Source organism: Panulirus ornatus, chromosome 53, assembly GCF_036320965.1.
Source record: "Panulirus ornatus isolate Po-2019 chromosome 53, ASM3632096v1, whole genome shotgun sequence".
In the NCBI taxonomy this organism is placed as follows: Eukaryota; Metazoa; Arthropoda; class Malacostraca; order Decapoda; family Palinuridae; genus Panulirus; species Panulirus ornatus.
In genome coordinates this window covers 18,210,503-18,228,888 of record NC_092276.1, presented here as the reverse complement: position 1 = coordinate 18,228,888, position 18,386 = coordinate 18,210,503, and the positions used below count along the sequence as shown (strand labels likewise).

The 18,386-nt window shown below is 40.8% G+C and overlaps 1 protein-coding gene across 9 annotated transcripts in view; it reads right to left on the bottom strand.

The window, feature by feature from the left end:
• Nucleotides 1–18,386, bottom strand: part of LOC139765282 (uncharacterized) — a 152,518-nt gene that overhangs the window by 85,637 nt on the left and 48,495 nt on the right. For all 9 annotated transcript variants that reach the window (XM_071692644.1, XM_071692648.1, XM_071692649.1 and 6 more), the window contains exons 10-13: nt 13,075–13,237; nt 9,493–9,567; nt 2,606–2,861; nt 1,279–1,344 (exon numbers count right to left, since the gene is read on the bottom strand). In XM_071692644.1, coding sequence (XP_071548745.1) covers nt 1,279–1,344; nt 2,606–2,861; nt 9,493–9,567; nt 13,075–13,237 — 560 coding nt within the window. The remainder of the gene's footprint in view (nt 1–1,278; nt 1,345–2,605; nt 2,862–9,492; nt 9,568–13,074; nt 13,238–18,386) is intronic.

Genomic DNA, 18,386 nt, shown 5'->3' with positions numbered 1-18,386 from the left:
AAAGTACAGCAGTTGCTGTATGCAGATGTCACAGTGTTATTACCTAATTCAGATGAAAACTCAAGGTGAGGGTGGGTGTGAGGGTGGGGGTCAGGGCATTTTGATGATGTATGTAGGAAGAGGATGCTGCAAGTGAAAGTAAATAAGAGTAAGATGCTAGTCTGGAAAGATATGGGAGATCAAAGTCTGAAAAATCTGTGCACATGGTGAAGAACTTGAAGCTTTGGACATGTCTGGATATCTAAAGGTAAAGCTTCATAAGGGTGGCAGTGGAATATCAAACTGAAAGTAGAGTTATTTAAGGAAGTAAAATGAGGTGCACTGAAAGCTCTCATGAATGGGACAAACTTAAGTGTAAAGTAGGCAATAAGCTTGCATGACTGAATACTTGTTCTGATGTTGATGTATGGATGTAATATGTAAGTGTGCATAAATCAAAACAGGTTGAAAAATAAGAGAAGTAGAGGCAAACAAGCTTCACAGTATAGTTGTAATTACGAGGGAAGAGAAAAAATACATCAGAAGTTTATTTGGATGAAGAGTCATTGAAATTTGCATGGGTAAGTCTTTCATGACAGTAGGGTCATACAGAACATAGCAGGCAGATCAAAAAGATAATATCTAGTGGCACAGTAAACAGTACATGGAGGAGAAGTAAACCATGGAAGAGATGGATATGTGTATTGAGAGAATTTGGGCTAGTGATACTTCACATCATGATGACTGGGAAATGACTGGCAACAGGAAGCAACAGAAGCATACTGTGTTTGGAGGTGGTGTAACTGGAGACACTGGTCTTACTTGATGTATCAACTCAAGAGTACAAAGTCAAAAAGTAAGAAGCATGTTATGTGTGGAAGTCCCTTCTTAATTTTATCACACTGGGCATGGGTAGACTTGTGTGAAAGATGTTCTGAGACTGAATGGACCTTATCCATCCAATGGATTTAAAAACAGAGTACTAATGTTGGAGAGTATTCTATAATGCCTTCTGATATACACTACCACAGCTAAAGCAAAAACTTATTCATACACTACAATCTGCAATTTCTGAAGAGTTATTGACTCCCCTCACATATACGTACATTTTCACACTCCTTCCAATCTAACATTGGTTTCCCTATGTCTTTACCACTCACCACAAACAGATACATTTATAGATCAAATTTCAAACATGAAGGGATAGCTATTACCCCACATATTCAAGGCTTACCTGCATACAAGTTATCTAACACTAGAATTCTTAACATCAGAAATTAATAGGAATATTTCTCTTACCTTTCTTATTTCTATGGTGTACTTTCTTTTGTTTTTTTCTAGGTCCTGAAACTCCAGAATCACCATCTGAAAGGCATAGATTACATTAGTCGTGTCATTTCTGTTCTTATATTACACATCACATATACTTAACTGTATGTCCTATGATCAACAAAATTCTGAATCTATGATAGCACATATAAAAGTAGAGTATTCCTTCTTGCAGTCATAAAATTTTTAAATGTTAAGCTGATTGGCATGTAAGGAAAAGGTAAAATGTAACAATGCATATGAGTTGCTCTCACTGATGCATGCCACTGATATCATCTGCAAAGTGCCTGAAAGGCTGGCACAAAGTTAAAGGATGAAAAGGATTGTCTGGAAAAAAGCAGCAATAATGGTAGTGAGGGATAAATTGTAAAGAGGTTGATGAACTATGGAAACAAAAAGGGATTATAATTATCAAACAACGATGGGCTGAAAGCAGTGCTTGTAATAAACTACAGTACGGGTTCGAATTTTGGGGGTATAAACAAGTAATTAAAAAACTACCTGTCATTATAGATGGTACCATGTATACAAAATCAGAGGAACATAATCATCTAATTATTCAATGTTATCCTTAGTAATGCTTAACAATATAAATCAATCAACAATAGTATGGAGAAACTGTGGGCAAGACTTAAACACTTTCGATAAGGTAAAAGTCAAAACAACAGGACAATACCAGACAGGTTAAGAGTAGTCACCCTTCTATGGGATTGTCTGTGCTAATACATGTTTTCAAGATGAAGAAAAATTTTGTTTTAAGGCAAAAACAAAATTCATGAGCAAGCTTGGGCATTTTATATACATGTCAGAGGCAATACTCACAGACAGAAGTCCTCCTAAAAGCCAAGCTTTCAGAGAAAACTGAAAAATGACAATCAAGAAAGAGTGAGACAGTAGGAAAAAGTGTGAAGATGGGAGATAAAAAAGAGGAAAGGAGTATGGTGTACGTACAGGAAAGAGATTAACACTAGCTTGAATGCTTATTTCTAAGGAGAGAGTAGGATCAGCAATCCTGACATGGAGGAACCATTTCAACACTTCCAAGTCATACTGGTATTACTCCCAGAATGCTTGGAATGAAACAAAATACTAATATGACTGAGGTGGCATATATCAAAGATACAGGTTGCATAATTTTCAAAGGGCAGAAGAGGAAGGTAGTGATATGAAAACTGTAAGTATACGGAAATAACCTTAAATATGTACTAGAGATATATCTCATCAAAACTGTACAAGAGATAAGGTGTACAATATGGGAATACTGAATTAATTTGTCTTGTTGCACATATCTTCTAACCTCTTTTATTAACATTCCAATCTTCATCATCCAGCTCTTGGTCTAGCTCCTCCTCCTCTTCTTCCTCTTCCTCCTCAGGTTCTGGGAAACCCGGGTGAAATTCGTCATCATCCATCTCAGTTGCCTCTTGCAAACCCAAACCATCTGGGTCATCCTCAAGCATCTCCTCTTCATCTTCTGTTTCTCTTGTCCACTTTGGATTTTTTTTCTGCCAAACCTTTGGTGTGATTTCTCTTACACCTGTCATGGGTGCTTCCTGATGGTAAGAAAATATGATAATTCATGTTTTTGTTCCCATTTCTAATTTCAAGGGAAAAAACACATATACACATGACATAAGCTTTAAAGGATATGTAGAAATGACAGAGAAAGCTGATTACACAACCATAAAAAAAGAGGAAAGTGGGAATAGTCAAGGACACCATTGGTAATATGAAGAGTGTAAAGAAAAACTGTGAGTGTGTTTGTGAAGTAGGGTTGAGGGACAAGTCAATTGGGAGGTAAGTATGAATGGAGAAAAACTGGAGGAAGTGAAATGTTTTAGATATCTGGGAGTGGATTGGACCATTCTTTCGTCTGTTTCCTTGTGCTACCTCACTAACGCGGGAGACAGAGACAAAGTATAATAAACAAAATATAAATAAATAAAAATATGTTTGTGAAACAGATAGAGAGATTATAGTGACTATGGTGTGCGGGGGAGGTCCTATGAGAGCAAAATACTGAAAAGCCAGATGATCCATGTGCATGTTATGATCGTCAATCTTCATGACTTCAAATCATACAAATGAAGTCAACTTTCCCTGACCCTCAGAGGTGCAACCTACAACCTCATCCTGGTCCCAATCCTTGGGTTCAGGTTCTCACTTTCTTCCCAGTTCAAATCTTTTGTTTAAGAGGTGTCACTTCCTAGCCACTAAATCCTCCTCCCACTACCTAGCAACTAAAAAACCACTAATGTACATTCAAGCATGCATATCTTTGCCCTCCCAGATAGTGACCTTTCTTTCAACACGTGTTATTCCTTAGTGCTCCAAGGACCTTTGACCCCTTCCTTATCCCATAACTCAATTCAGGTTCCATGGCTCCAGTTGCTGCCATGCAAAATCCCAGGTTTCTAAAACTTCACTTCCTCCATGTTTCTCCATTCAAACTCAGACCTAAGTTAACTTGTCCAACATTGCTGTTATTCTCATTTACTGACATCTTTTCCCTTTAACACACACTCCCAAACTGAGACACCAATTTTTACAGTATCTAGATTGAATCTGCCACCAGTGGTGTAGTGGTTAGTGTTCCTGACCATGATGCATTCACGGGCCATCAAGGGTTGAGCGCACAAATTCAAATCCCGGTTGCAGAAGTCAGTCCACACTAAACCCAGCTGTTCAGCCACCCTTTGGGGTTGGTCAATAAAATGGTGTTTGCCTAAGGGTAGGGTATATATATTTATTAATATTCATTATACTTTGTCGCTGTCTCCCACGTTAGTGGGGTAGCGCAAGAAAACAGACGAAAGAATAGCCAAACCCACCCACATACACATGCATATACATACAAGTCGACACACGCACATATACATACCTATACATCTCAACGTATACATATGTATACATACACAGACATTTATTTATATCATTTTACTTTGTCGCTGTCCCCCACGTTAGCGAGGTAGCACAAGGAAACAGACAAAAGAATGGTCCAACCCATCCACATAAACACTATAAATCTCAACGCATACATATATATATACTCACACAGACATATACATATATACATATGTCCATAATTCATGCTGTCTGCCTTTATCTATTCCCATTGCCACCTTGCCACACATGAAATAACAACCCCCTCCCCACGCATGTGTGCAATGTAGTGCTAGGAAAAGACAACAAAGGCCACATTCGTTCACATTCAGTCTCTAGCTGTCATGTGTAATGCATCTAAACCACAGCTCCCTTTCCACATCCAGGCCCCACACAACTTTCCATGGTTTACCCCAGACGCTTCACATGCCCTGGTTCAATCCATTGACAGCACGTCGACCCCGGTATACCACATCGTTCCAATTCACTCCCTTCCTTGCACGCTTTTCACCCTCCTGCATGTTCAGGCCCCGATCACTCAAAATCTTTTTCACTCCATCTTTTTACCTCCAATTTGGTCTCCCACTTCTCCTTGTTCCTTCCACCTCTTGACACGTATATCCTCTTGGTCAATCTTTCCTCACTCATTCTCTCCATGTGCCCAAACCATTTCAAAACATCCTCTTCTGCTCTCTCAACCACACTCTTTCTAATACCACACAACTCTCTTACCCTATTATCACTTACTCGATCAAACCACCTCACACCACATATTGTCCTCAAACATCTCATTTCCAGCACATCCACCCTCCCCCGCACAACTCTATCTATAGCCCATGCCTCACAACCATATAGCATTGTTGGAACCACTATTCCTTCAAACATACCCATTTTTGCTTTCCGAGATAATGTTCTTGACTTCCAAACATTCTTCAACGCTCCCTGAACTTTCGCCCCCTTCCCCACCCTATGATTCACTTTCACTTCCATGGTTCCATCCACTGCCAAATCCACTCCCAGTTATCTAAAACACTTCACTTCCTACACTTTTTCTCCATTCAAACTTACCTCCCAATTGACTTGTCCCTCAACCCTACTGTACCTAATAACCTTGCTCTTATTCACATTTACTCTCAGCTTTCTTCTTTCACACACTTTACCAAACTCAGTCACCAGCTTCTGCAGTTTCTCACCCGAATCAGCCACCAGCGCTGTATCATCAGCGAACAACAACTGACACTTCCCAAGCTCTCTCATCCACAACAGACTGCATACTTGCCCCTCTTTCCAAAACTCTTGCATTCACCTTCCTAACAACCCCATCCATAAACAAATTAAACAATCATATAGACAGCACGCACCCCTGCTGCAAACCAACATTCATTGAGAACCAGTCACTTTCCTCTCTTCCTACACGTACACAAGCCTTACATCCTCAATAAAAACTTTTCAATGCTTCTAACAACTTACCTCCCACACCATATATTCTTAATACCTTCCACAGAGCATCTCTATCAACTCTATCATATGCCTTCTCCAGATCCATAAATGCTACATATAAATCCATTTGCTTTTCTAAATATTTTTCACATACATTTTTCAAAGCAAACACCTGATCCGCACATCCTCTACCACTTCTGAAACCACACAGTTCTTCCCCAATCTGATGCTCCGTACATGCCTTCACCCTCTCATTCAATACCCTCCCATATAATTTTCCAGGAATACTCAACAAACTTATACCTCTGTAATTTGAGCACTCACTCTTATCCCCTTTGCCTTTGTACAATGGCACTATGCAAGCATTCTGCCAGTCCTGAGGCACCTCGCCATGAATCATACATACATTAAATAACCTTACCACTACTTGTTATCACCTCCCCATTAGCCCCCTTCACTGATGTTCCCATTTGTTCCCTTGTCTTACGCACTTTATTTACCTCCTTCCAAAACATCTTTTTAGTCTCCCCAAAATTTAATGATACTCTCTCACCCCAACTCTCATGTGCCCTCTTTTTCACCTCTTGCATCTTTCTCTTGACCTCCTGCCTCTTTCTTTTATACATCTCCCACTCATTTGCATTATTTCCCTGCAAAAATCGTCCAAATGCCTCTCTTCTCTTTCACTAATAATCTTACTTCTTCATCCCACCACTCACTACCCTTTCTAATCTGCCCACCTCCCACGCTTCTCATGCCACAAGCATCCCTTGCGCAAGCCATCAATGCTTCCCTAAATACATCCCATTCCTCCCCCACTCCCCTTACGTCCTTTGTTCACACCTTTTTCCATTCTGTACTCAGTCTCTCCTGGTACTTTCTCACACAAGTCTCCTTCCCAGGCTCACTTACTCTCACCACTCTCTTCACCCCAACATTCTCTCTTCTTTTCTGAAAACCCATACAAATCTTCACCTTCGCCTCCACAAGATAATGATCAGACATCCCTCCAGATGCACCTCTCAGCACATTAACATCCAAAAGTCTCTCTTTCGCGTGCCTATCAATTAACATGTAATCCAATAATGCTCTCTGGCCATCTCTCCTACTTACATACGTATACTTATGTATATCTATCTTTTTAAACCAGGTATTCCCAATCACCAGTCCTTTTTCAGCATATAAATCTACAAGCTCTTCACCATTTCCATTTACAACACTGAACACCCCATGTATGCCAATTATTCCCTCAACTGCCACATTACTCACCTTTGCATTCAAATCACCCATCACTATAACCCGGTCCCTGCGCATCAAAACCACTAACATTCATTCAGCTGCTCCCAAAACACTTGCCTCGCATGATCTTTCTTCTCATGCCCAGGTGCATAGGCACCAATAATCACCCATCTCTTTCCATAATTTTCAGTTTTACCCATATCAATCTAGAGTTTACTTTCTTACACTCTATCACATACTCCCACCACTCAAGTTTCAGGAGTAGTGCTACTCCTTCCCTTGCTCTTGTCCTCTCACTAACCCCTGACTTTACTCTCATGACATTTTCAAACCACTCTTCCCCTTTACCCTTGAGCTTCATTTCACTCAGAGCCAAAACATCCAGGTTCCTTTCCTCAAACATACTACCTATCTCTCCTTTTTTCTCATCTTGGTTACATCCACACACATTTAGACACCCAATCTGAGCCTTCAAGGAGGATGAGCACTCCCCACATGACTCCTTCTTCTGTTTCCCCTTTTAGAAAGTTAAATACAAATAGAGGAGGGTTTCTAGCCCCCCGCTCCCGTCCCCTTTAGTCGCCTTCTAAGACATAATACATAATCACCCACATATGCACATATACATACATATACATATCAACATACACATACACAGACATACACATACATACACACGTACATATTCATACCTGCTTGCTTTCATCCATTCCTGTTGCTACCCCTCCTCCTATAACTCTTATACCTTAACGTGTCAGGTTTACAAACACATAAAAAGCCTTGGTTAACTTCTACTTTCTTTTAATCTCATTTCATTTTTTTTCACCTAAAAATTTTTGACTTTTGATGGGGCATGTTTTGTCCCTGCCAGGTTAGGCACTAAGAAAAATAAAAGTTGCAAATTTACTTCCATACATTCTTAAAGTATGAAGTCTGTTGGGGATGAGAGAGCTTGGGAAGTGAGTCAGTTGTTGTTCGCTGATGATACAGCGCTGGTGGCTGATTCATGTGAGAAACTGCAGAAGCTGGTGACTGAGTTTGGTAAAGTGTGTGAAAGAAGAAAGTTAAGAGTAAATGTGAATAAGAGCAAGGTTATTAGGAACAGTAGGGTTGAGGGTCAAGTCAATTGGGAGGTGAGTTTGAATGGAGAAAAACTGGAGGAAGTGAAGTGTTTTAGATATCTGGGAGTGGATCTGGCAGCGGATGGAACCATGGAAGCGGAAGTGGATCATAGGGTGGGGGACGGGGCGAAAATTCTGGGAGCCTTGAAGAATGTGTGGAAGTCGAGAACATTATCTCGGAAAGCAAAAATGGGTATGTTTGAAGGAATAGTGGTTCCAACAATGTTGTATGGTTGCGAGGCGTGGGCTATGGATAGAGATGTGCGCAGGAGGATGGATGTGCTGGAAATGAGATGTTTGAGGACAATGTGTGGTGTGAGGTGGTTTGATCGAGTAAGTAACGTAAGGGTAAGAGAGATGTGTGAAAATAAAAAGAGCGTGGTTGAGAGAGCAGAAGAGGGTGTTTTGAAATGGTTTGGGCACATGGAGAGAATAAGTGAGGAAAGATTGACCAAGAGGATATATGTGTCGGAGGTGGAGGGAACGAGGAGAAGAGGGAGACCAAATTGGAGGTGGAAAGATGGAGTGAAGAAGATTTTGTGTGATCGGGGCCTGAACATGCAGGAGGGTGAAAGGAGGGCAAGGAATAGAGTGAATTGGAGCGATGTGGTATACCGGGGTTGACATGCTGTCGGTGGATTGAATCAGGGCATGTGAAGCGTCTGGGGTAAACCATGGAAAGCTGTGTAGGTATGTATATTTGCGTGTGTGGACGTATGTATATACATGTGTATGGGGGTGGGTTGGGCCATTTCTTTCGTCTGTTTCCTTGCGCTACCTCGCAAACGCGGGAGAAAAAAAAAAAAAAAAAAAAATTCTTAAATCCAACAACTACTTCTTCAGGAGAAATGCCACTCTTTCTACTGCTCTTGTCCTCTCTCTATCCCAGAATCTTACACCATGATCATTCCCAAACAATTCTCTCCCCTTCTTCAACTTGATTTCACCCAGAAACAAAACAAACAAGGTTCTCAAATCATACACATTATCATATCTTCCTTCTTTTCATCCTAATTACAACCATACATCACCCTAGCCTGATCTTTAGAGACAAGCCTCTACTCTGCTCCTTCTTCTATTCCCATTTTTCGGGCAGTGACAATACAAAGGGAAGGGGTTTCCAGGCCTCACTCGCATCTCTGGTAGTCACCTCAAGGATAAAGGAAATCTGTGATTTACCGTAAAGAACTATTAGAGTTAATTGTTGTCAAGTGCTATGAGAGAGATATTGAGTGTTTGTGGAAAGAGTTCCAGCAAACCATGTGTGAGTTAGATTCTTAGTGTTAAAATCTGAATAATCACATTTAAACTGAGACTTGGTGGCTGAATTTTTTACCCTTTGTCAGACTGGTACTTATTCTGGGTTGTCAGAGTTACAGGTAAGTAGTCTAATTAAATCTGATAAATGCAAAAAAATGAGTGCACTATGAATTAATGGGGAGCAATGGATCTACAATCATTTCAAAACTACTAGGACTAAATGAAGGTTAAAAATACTTACTACCTCTGGATGAATTACACTCTCTATTTCAACTTCTTCATCTTGACTAGACACGAGAATAATATCCTTAGCACTCTGTGAAAAAAGATATCCACATACGCTTATAACCAGTAAAGAACTGAGAAACGAATATGTCTGTTGAATAATACATTAAATGTAGTGACCTAAAAAATCATGACCTATTCATGTTTGTCCAATAATTATTCTATAGCTCTAGTCAACAACAACAAAAAACAACATATATGAAGTTAATGCAAAATGCTGTCTTTAAGTTATAGAGATTTTGCGTACTACACGGTACAATTTGTAATTTCAAGATTTTGCATACTCCACGGTACAATTTGTAATTTCATCTTTAAAATATAGCTATTTTTGTGATGACATTAATTTCTGATTTTTCTGATTCAATTTAGCAACTTTGTGAGAAACTTCATTTTGATTGTGGTGCTGTATTTCAGATTTGCATAAGTATACTCATGACTCCAAACCGTGGCTTAACTTATGAGAGTTCATAGTTGCTAATACAATTTAGATCTTCCACCCAAAAAACTAAACTTATCTACACTCTACCTACCTATCTATCTATCTATCTATCTATATCTCTGATCTTCATTCCCTTTGGGAACTCCCTTCAAGGGGTGGCCATGGCAAAAGTCTCCACTTATCCCTGTCATTACATGTCTCCTTTACATACACCATGCCACACATTCTTCCATCATTTTTCTACCTCCAGTATTCCTCCACCCTATTGGCCCATGTCACAGTTGGTCTTCCTCTTACACCCTTTAATTGTACCATCATACACTCTATTGTAAACTCCCAGTCTTGCATTCTTTCCACATGCCCGAACCACCTCGAAGTATTATGTTTCACCCATTCTACCACTCAACAATTCATTCCCTTTGCATTCCCTGCCATACCACATCTCTCATACACCCCTTCATTTCTTTCTTCATTCCATCTAATCACATCACATGCTCTTCTCAAACAGCTCATTTCCACAGCCTGGATTCTTGATCTCTATGGCTCATTCCATGTCCATGTTATGGCTGCAGAGGTAAGGGTTGGGAGGACTATGCTGTCCCTTAATCCTCTCTTCACTTCCATATTTACAACTATATCCTTCATTAGTCTATCAAGGAACCCAATACCTCTTCTAACCTGTACTGGTCTCTCCCTTATCTCTCCTTCTGTATCACCAAACTTACCCAAGACAACTCCTAGACAATTAAATTCTCACTTCTTCCAGTCTTTCTCCCCCCATATCCAAAGCACAATTTAGTACTCTTTCTTCTTTCACTCTATATGGTTTTACAAAATCTATACTTTCATTCTGTTTCCTTTCAAACACCATTACTTTACTTTTACTTGTATTCACATTTAATTGTCTATGCCTCCACACATCATAAAACACACTTACAACCTTCTGCAACTCCTCTTCACTCTCAGCGAACAACACAGTATCATCCACAAACAGGCTTGCCACAAGCACCATATCTCACCACTACACTCCATTTCTGCATCCCTTTTCCATAGCTTTGCTTTCATCTCTCTTATGACTCCATCCATATATATATACTAAAAAGCCATGATGACATCACGTAGGCCTGCCTCACACTTACATGTATCCCAAAACTTTTACTCAACTCTCCATTCACTTTAACACATGCATTTGTTCCTCCATAAAAAGCTTTTACATCGTCCAATAGTTGTCCTCCTACACAATTCATCCATAACACATCCCATAATGCATTCAACTCATATGCTTTCTCCAGATCCATAAAAGTTGCATACATCTTACCCTTTGCTAAATACTTTTCAATGGTTATCTTTACAACAAAAATCTGATCCACACATCCCCTAACTTTCCTAAAAAACCTTGCTCTTCACTCATTCTGATTCAGTCACTTATCAATTAACATTCTTGCATACACGTTTTTACTCTTTCTGTCTACGGATTTCTCACTCAAAGTATTCTTAGCTCAGAAAATACTTGACTGATTCATGGAGCTTTTAATATTGTCAGTGTTCCTCCTGGTCCACTTATGAATATAATATGACCTCAAAAAAATTCCTTGTGAACTGATGGGTCGTACTTCCCATAATATACAGGTACACACAATATGAAACACATGATGTACATAATAATCATGCCTAACCAAACCTCATACATGTAAAATCTTCGGTGGCAAAACAACAAACCATTTACTGTGAACTCATGTATAACAAAACATCTAAAAAAAAAAAGTGAAATATGTAATGGTGAAAGCAGAGTGACTGTTGAGTCAGAATGAAAAGAACCTAGATGAAGTGTAGTGTTTTAAATATCTGGGAGTGACATGGCAGTGGATGGAACTATGGGAGCAGAAGTGAATCATATGGTGGAGAAGGGTGCAAAGGTCCTGACTGCATTGAGAATTTTGTGGATAGAGAGGCCACTGTCTGTGAAGGCAAAGATGGGTGTGTCTGATGGAATAATAGTTCCGATGGTTCTACACAGATGCAAATCATGGACTCAAAATGCAAAAGTACATAAGAAGGTAGATGTTTTAGAAATTATATGCTTGAAAACAATATGTGGTGGGAGGAAGGCTGATCAAATAAGGAATGACAGAGTATGAGAGATGTGGTAGGGAGCACTGTATAATTGAGACCAAAAAGGTATGCTAAAAGGGCTTGGATATTGAAGAGGATGTGAGGAGAAACTGACTAATAGGATATATATGTCTGAAGTGGAGGGGGTAAGAGGTAGGGGCAGATTGAGAGGGAGATGGAAGTATGCAGTAAAAGAGATATCGAGTCATCATAGGCTGAATACGGAGAAAGGTGTGAGGCATGCATGGGATAGTGAATTGAAGTGGCGTGATGTTCAAGGGAGATATGCAGTGGAAATGGGTTGGACCAGGGCAATGGAAGCAGCAGGCAATGGATAGAGAGCTTTGATTTCAGTGCACTATGCATGACTGCCGGATAAAGTATGAGCAAATGCAGCTATTCTCCATCTGTTCCTGATGCTGCCTCAATAACATAGAAAAAAGCATACAAATATGAAAAAAGAACATTAACAAAAAACTATCTTTTTGTTTTGATAGTTTAAAATCCTTGGAAAAGTTGTGAAGAAATAGAAAAAATAAATTATGAAAATAATGAAGACATAATCAGGATGGTGCAAGAAACAATGAGAGAAGCCCTTAAATACAAAAATAACAATGACAATCGCAAGGATCTCTCACCAGCCCCTTTGTTACAATACAGATGAAAGGGGCTATCTGGTGTTGCCAGACTCCACCTACTTGAGGTTACATTGCATGTGAAGAGTCACCTTTGATGAAACTGTATCACTGTCAGTTGACAAAAGACAGTACAGTGTTGTCAAAAAACTTTTCATTTCAAAGGAGTCCATCCCATAACTGCTACTGAGCGTATTACAGCCTTGGAGTTGAAGAAACCACTGGATGGTGAGTGCTGGGGGTTATAGCCCCAAGGACCCTTTCACAAAAGGTCTTGGGGTTGTACAAAAACACCTAATAATAACAGTGAAGTTAACTAATCTAATACTCTCTTGCCTATTGATCAGTTTACCTCTAAAATATCTCTCTCCATTCCACTCAGAAGCTTCAGGACATTGGTGGCATAGCTGGGCTGTAGTGAACTGCAAAGCTCCTGTCTCAAGCACTCCATCACCAGTGGATCACATACTTCTCCCTCAATTTTTGAAACACACTCAACCAGGAGTTCTTCCAATCTAAAAGAGAACAGCAAAAGACTAGTAAAAGAACTTGGAATCTTAAGAGGTTTCCATAGTTTGAGAAAAATATAAATAATCTCCTCTGCTTTGCAGAGAGGTAAGTAGGAAGGAAGCCAGAAGTCAAGCAACCATAGATACTTTGTTTAAAAATCATAATTACTAAGACCAGACCTAAAAACACTGAGTTAAATCCTTTAAATGTAATATGTAGGCTTCCTAAAATATATAATATAATAATACAAATCATTGGACTGAACCACAGCATATGAAGCGTCTGGGTTAAACCATGGAAAGGTCTGTGGGGCCTGGATGTGGTTAGGGAGCTGTGGTTCCGGTGCATTACATATGACAGCTAGAGACTGAGTGTGAATGAATGTTCTCACCTTCCACACATTCTTCAACGCTCCCAGAGCTTTCACCCCCTCCCCACCCTGTGGCTCACTTCTGTTTCCATGGTTCCATCTGCTGCTAAATCCACTCCCAGATATCTAAAACACTTCACTTCCAACATTTTTTCTCCATTCAGACTCACCTCCCAATTGACTTGTCCCTCAACCCTACTGTACCTAATAACCTTGTTCTTAGTCACATTTACTCTCAGCTTTCTTCTTTCACACACTTTACCAAACTCAGTCACCAGCTTCTACAGTTTCTTACACGAATCAGCCACCAGCACTGTGTCATCAGCGAACAACTACTAACTCACTTCCCAAGCCCTCTCATCTACAACAGACTGCAATCCTTGCCCCTCTCTCCACAACTCTTGCATTCACCATCCTAATAACCTCACCCATAAACAAGTTAAACCACCATGGAGACATCACACACCCCTGCCGCAAACCGACATTCACTGAGTACCAATCACTTTCCTTTCTTCCTACTTGTATACATGCATTACATCCTTGGTAAAAACTTTTCATTGCTTCCAGCAACTTGCCTCCCACACCATATATTCTTAATACCTTTCACAGAGTATCTCTATCAACTCTTATAATTTGCCTCCTTCAGATCTACAAATTCTTATTTTTTTTTTATTTTGCTTTATCACTGTCTCCCGCGTTTGCGAGGTAGCGCAAGGAAACAGACGAAAGAAATGACCCAACCCACCCCCAAACACATGTATATACATACACATCCACACACGCAAATATACATACCTATACATCTCAATGTACACATATATATACACACACAGACACATACATATATACCCATGCACACAATTCACACTGTCTGCCTTTATTCATTCCCATCGCCACCCCGCCACACATGGAATACCATCCCCCTCCCCCCTCATGTGTGCGAGGTAGCGCTAGGAAAAGACAACAAAGGCCCCATTCGTTCACACTCAGTCTCTAGCTGTCATGCAATAATGCCCGAAACCACAGCTCCCTTTCCACACCCAGGCCCTACACAACTTTCCATGGTTTACCCCAGATGCTTCACATGCCCTGATTCAATCCACTGACAGCATGTCAACCCCGGTATACCACATCGATCCAATTTACTCTATTCCTTGCCTACCTTTCACCCTCCTGCATGTTCAGGCCCTGATCACTCAAAATTTTTTTCACTCCATCTTTCCACCTCCAATTTGGTCTCCCACTTCTCCTCGTTCCCTCCACCTCTGACACATATATCCTCTTGGTCAATCTTTCCTCACTCGTTCTCTCCATGTGCCCAAACCATTTCAAAACACCCTCTTCTGCTCTCTCAACCAAGCTCTTTTTATTTCCACACATCTCTCTTACCCTTACATTACTTACTCAATCAAACCACCTCACACCACACATTGTCCTCAAACATATTTCCAGCACATCCACCCTCCTGCGCACAACTCTATCCATAGCCCACGCCTCACAACCATACAACATTGTTGGAACCACTATTCCTTCAAACATACCCATTTTTGCTTTCTGAGATAATGTTCTCAACTTCCACACATTCTTCAAGGCTCCCAGGATTTTCGCCCCCTCCCCACCCTATGATTCACTTCCACTTCCATGGTTCCATCCGCTGCCAGATCCATTCCCAGATATCTAAAACACCTTACTTCCTCCAGTTTTTCTCCATTCAAACTTACCTCCCAATTGACTTGACCCTCAACCCTACTGTACCTAATAACCTTGCTCTTATTCACATTTACTCTTGACTTTCTTCTTTCACACACTTTACCAAAGTCAGTCACCAGCTTCTGCAGTTTCTCACACGAATCAGCCAACAGCGCTGTATCATCAGCGAACAACAACTGACTCACTTCCCAAGCTCTCTCATCCCCAACAGACTTCATACTTGCCCCTCTTTCCAAAACTCTTGCATTCACCTCCCTAACAACCCCATCCATAAACAAATTAAACAACCATGGAGACATCACACACCCCTGCCGCAAACCTACATTCACTGAGAACCAATCACTTTCCTCTCTTCCTACACGTACACATGCCTTACATCCTCGATAAAAACTTGTCTCCCACACCATATATTCTTAATACCTTCCACAGAGCATCTCTATCAACTCTATCATATGCCTTCTCCAGATCCATAAATATTTTTTTTTTTTTTTTTTATTATACTTTGTCGCTGTCTCCCGCGTTTGCGAGGTAGCGCAAGGAAACAGACGAAAGAAATGGCCCAACCCCCCCCCATACACATGTATATACATACGTCCACACACGCAAATATACATACCTACACAGCTTTCCATGGTTTACCCCAGACGCTTCACATGCCTTGCTTCAATCCACTGACAGCACGTCAACCCCAGTATACCACATCGCTCCAATTCACTCTATTCCTTGCCCTCCTTTCACCCTCCTGCATGTTCAGGCCCCGATCACACAAAATCTTTTTCACTCCATCTTTCCACCTCCAATTTGGTCTCCCTCTTCTCCTTGTTCCCTCCACCTCCGACACATATATCCTCTTGGTCAATCTTTCCTCACTCATCCTCTCCATGTGCCCAAACCACTTCAAAACACCCTCTTCTGCTCTCTCAACCACGCTCTTTTTATTTCCACACATCTCCCTTACCCTTACGTTACTCACTCGATCAAACCACCTCACACCACACATTGTCCTCAAACATCTCATTTCCAGCACATCCATCCTCCTGCGCACAACTCTATCCATAGCCCACGCCTCGCAACCATACAACATTGTTGGAACCACTATTCCTTCAAACATACCCATTTTTGCTTTCCGAGATAATGTTCTCGACTTCCACACATTTTTCAAGGCCCCCAGGATTTTCGCCCCCTCCCCCACCCTATGATCCACTTCCGCTTCCATGGTTCCATCCACTGCCAGATCCACTCCCAGATATCTAAAACACTTCACTTCCTCCAGTTTTTCTCCATTCAAACTCACCTCCCAATTGACTTGACCCTCAACCCTACTGTACCTAATAACCTTGCTCTTATTCACATTTACTCTTAACTTTCTTCTTCCACACACTTTTCCAAACTCAGTCACCAGCTTCTGCAGTTTCTCACATGAATCAGCCACCAGCGCTGTATCATCAGCGAACAACAACTGACTCACTTCCCAAGCTCTCTCATCCCCAACAGACTTCATACTTGCCCCTCTTTCCAAAACTCTTGCATTTACCTCCCTAACAACCCCATCCATAAACAAATTAAACAACCATGGAGACATCACACACCCCTGCCGCAAACCTACATTCACTGGGAACCAATCACTTTCCTCTCTTTCTACACGTACACATGCCTTACATCCTCGATAAAAACTTTTCACTGCTTCTAACAACTTTCCTCCCACACCATATATTCTTAATACCTTCCACAGAGCATCTCTATCAACTCTATCATATGCCTTCTCCAGATCCATAAATGCTACATACAAATCCATTTGCTTTTCTAAGTATTTCTCACATACATTCTTCAAAGCAAACACCTGATCCACACATCCTCTACCACTTCTGAAACCACACTGCTCTTCCCCAATCTGATGCTCTGTACATGCCTTCACCCTCTCAATCAATACCCTCCCATATAATTTACCAGGAATACTCAACAAACTTATACCTCTGTAATTTGAGCACTCACTCTTATCCCCTTTGCCTTTGTACAATGGCACTATGCACGCATTCCGCCAATCCTCAGGCACCTCACCATGAGTCATACATACATTAAATAACCTTACCAACCAGTCAACAATACAGTCACCCCCTTTTTTTAATAAATTCCACTGCAATACCATCCAAACCTGCTGCCTTGCCGGCTTTCATCTTCCGCAAAGCTTTCACTACCTCTTCTCTGTTTACCAAATCATTTTCCCTAACCCTCTCACTTTGCACACCACCTCGACCAAAACACCCTATATCTGCCACTCTATCATCAAACACATTCAACAAACCTTCAAAATACTCACTCCATCTCCTTCTCACATCACCACTACTTGTTATCACCTCCCCATTTGCGCCCTTCACTGAAGTTCCCATTTGCTCCCTTGTCTTACGCACTTTATTTACCTCCTTCCAGAACATCTTTTTATTCTCCCTAAAATTTAATGATACTCTCTCACCCCAACTCTCATTTGACCTTTTTTTCACCTCTTCCACCTTTCTCTTGACCTCCTGTCTCTTTCTTTTATACATCTCCCACTCAATTGCATTTTTTCCCTGCAAAAATCGTCCAAATGCCTCTCTTTTCTCTTTCACTAATACTCTTACTTCTTCATCCCACCACTCACTACCCTTTCTAATCAACCCACCTCCCACTCTTCTCATGCCACAAGCATCTTTTGCGCAATCCATCACTGATTCCCTAAATACATCCCATTCCTCCCCCACTCCCCTTACTTCCATTGTTCTCACCTTTTTCCATTCTGTACTCAGTCTCTCCTGGTACTTCCTCACACAGGTCTCCTTCTCAAGCTCACTTACTCTCACCACCCTCTTCACCCCAACATTCACTCTTCTTTTCTGAAAACCCATACAAATCTTCACCTTAGCCTCCACAAGATAATGATCAGACATCCCTCCAGTTGCACCTCTCAGCACATTAACATCCAAAAGTCTCTCTTTCGCACGCCTGTCAATTAACACGTAATCCAATAACGCTCTCTGGCCATCTCTCCTACTTACATAAGTATACTTATGTATATCTCGCTTTTTAAACCAGGTATT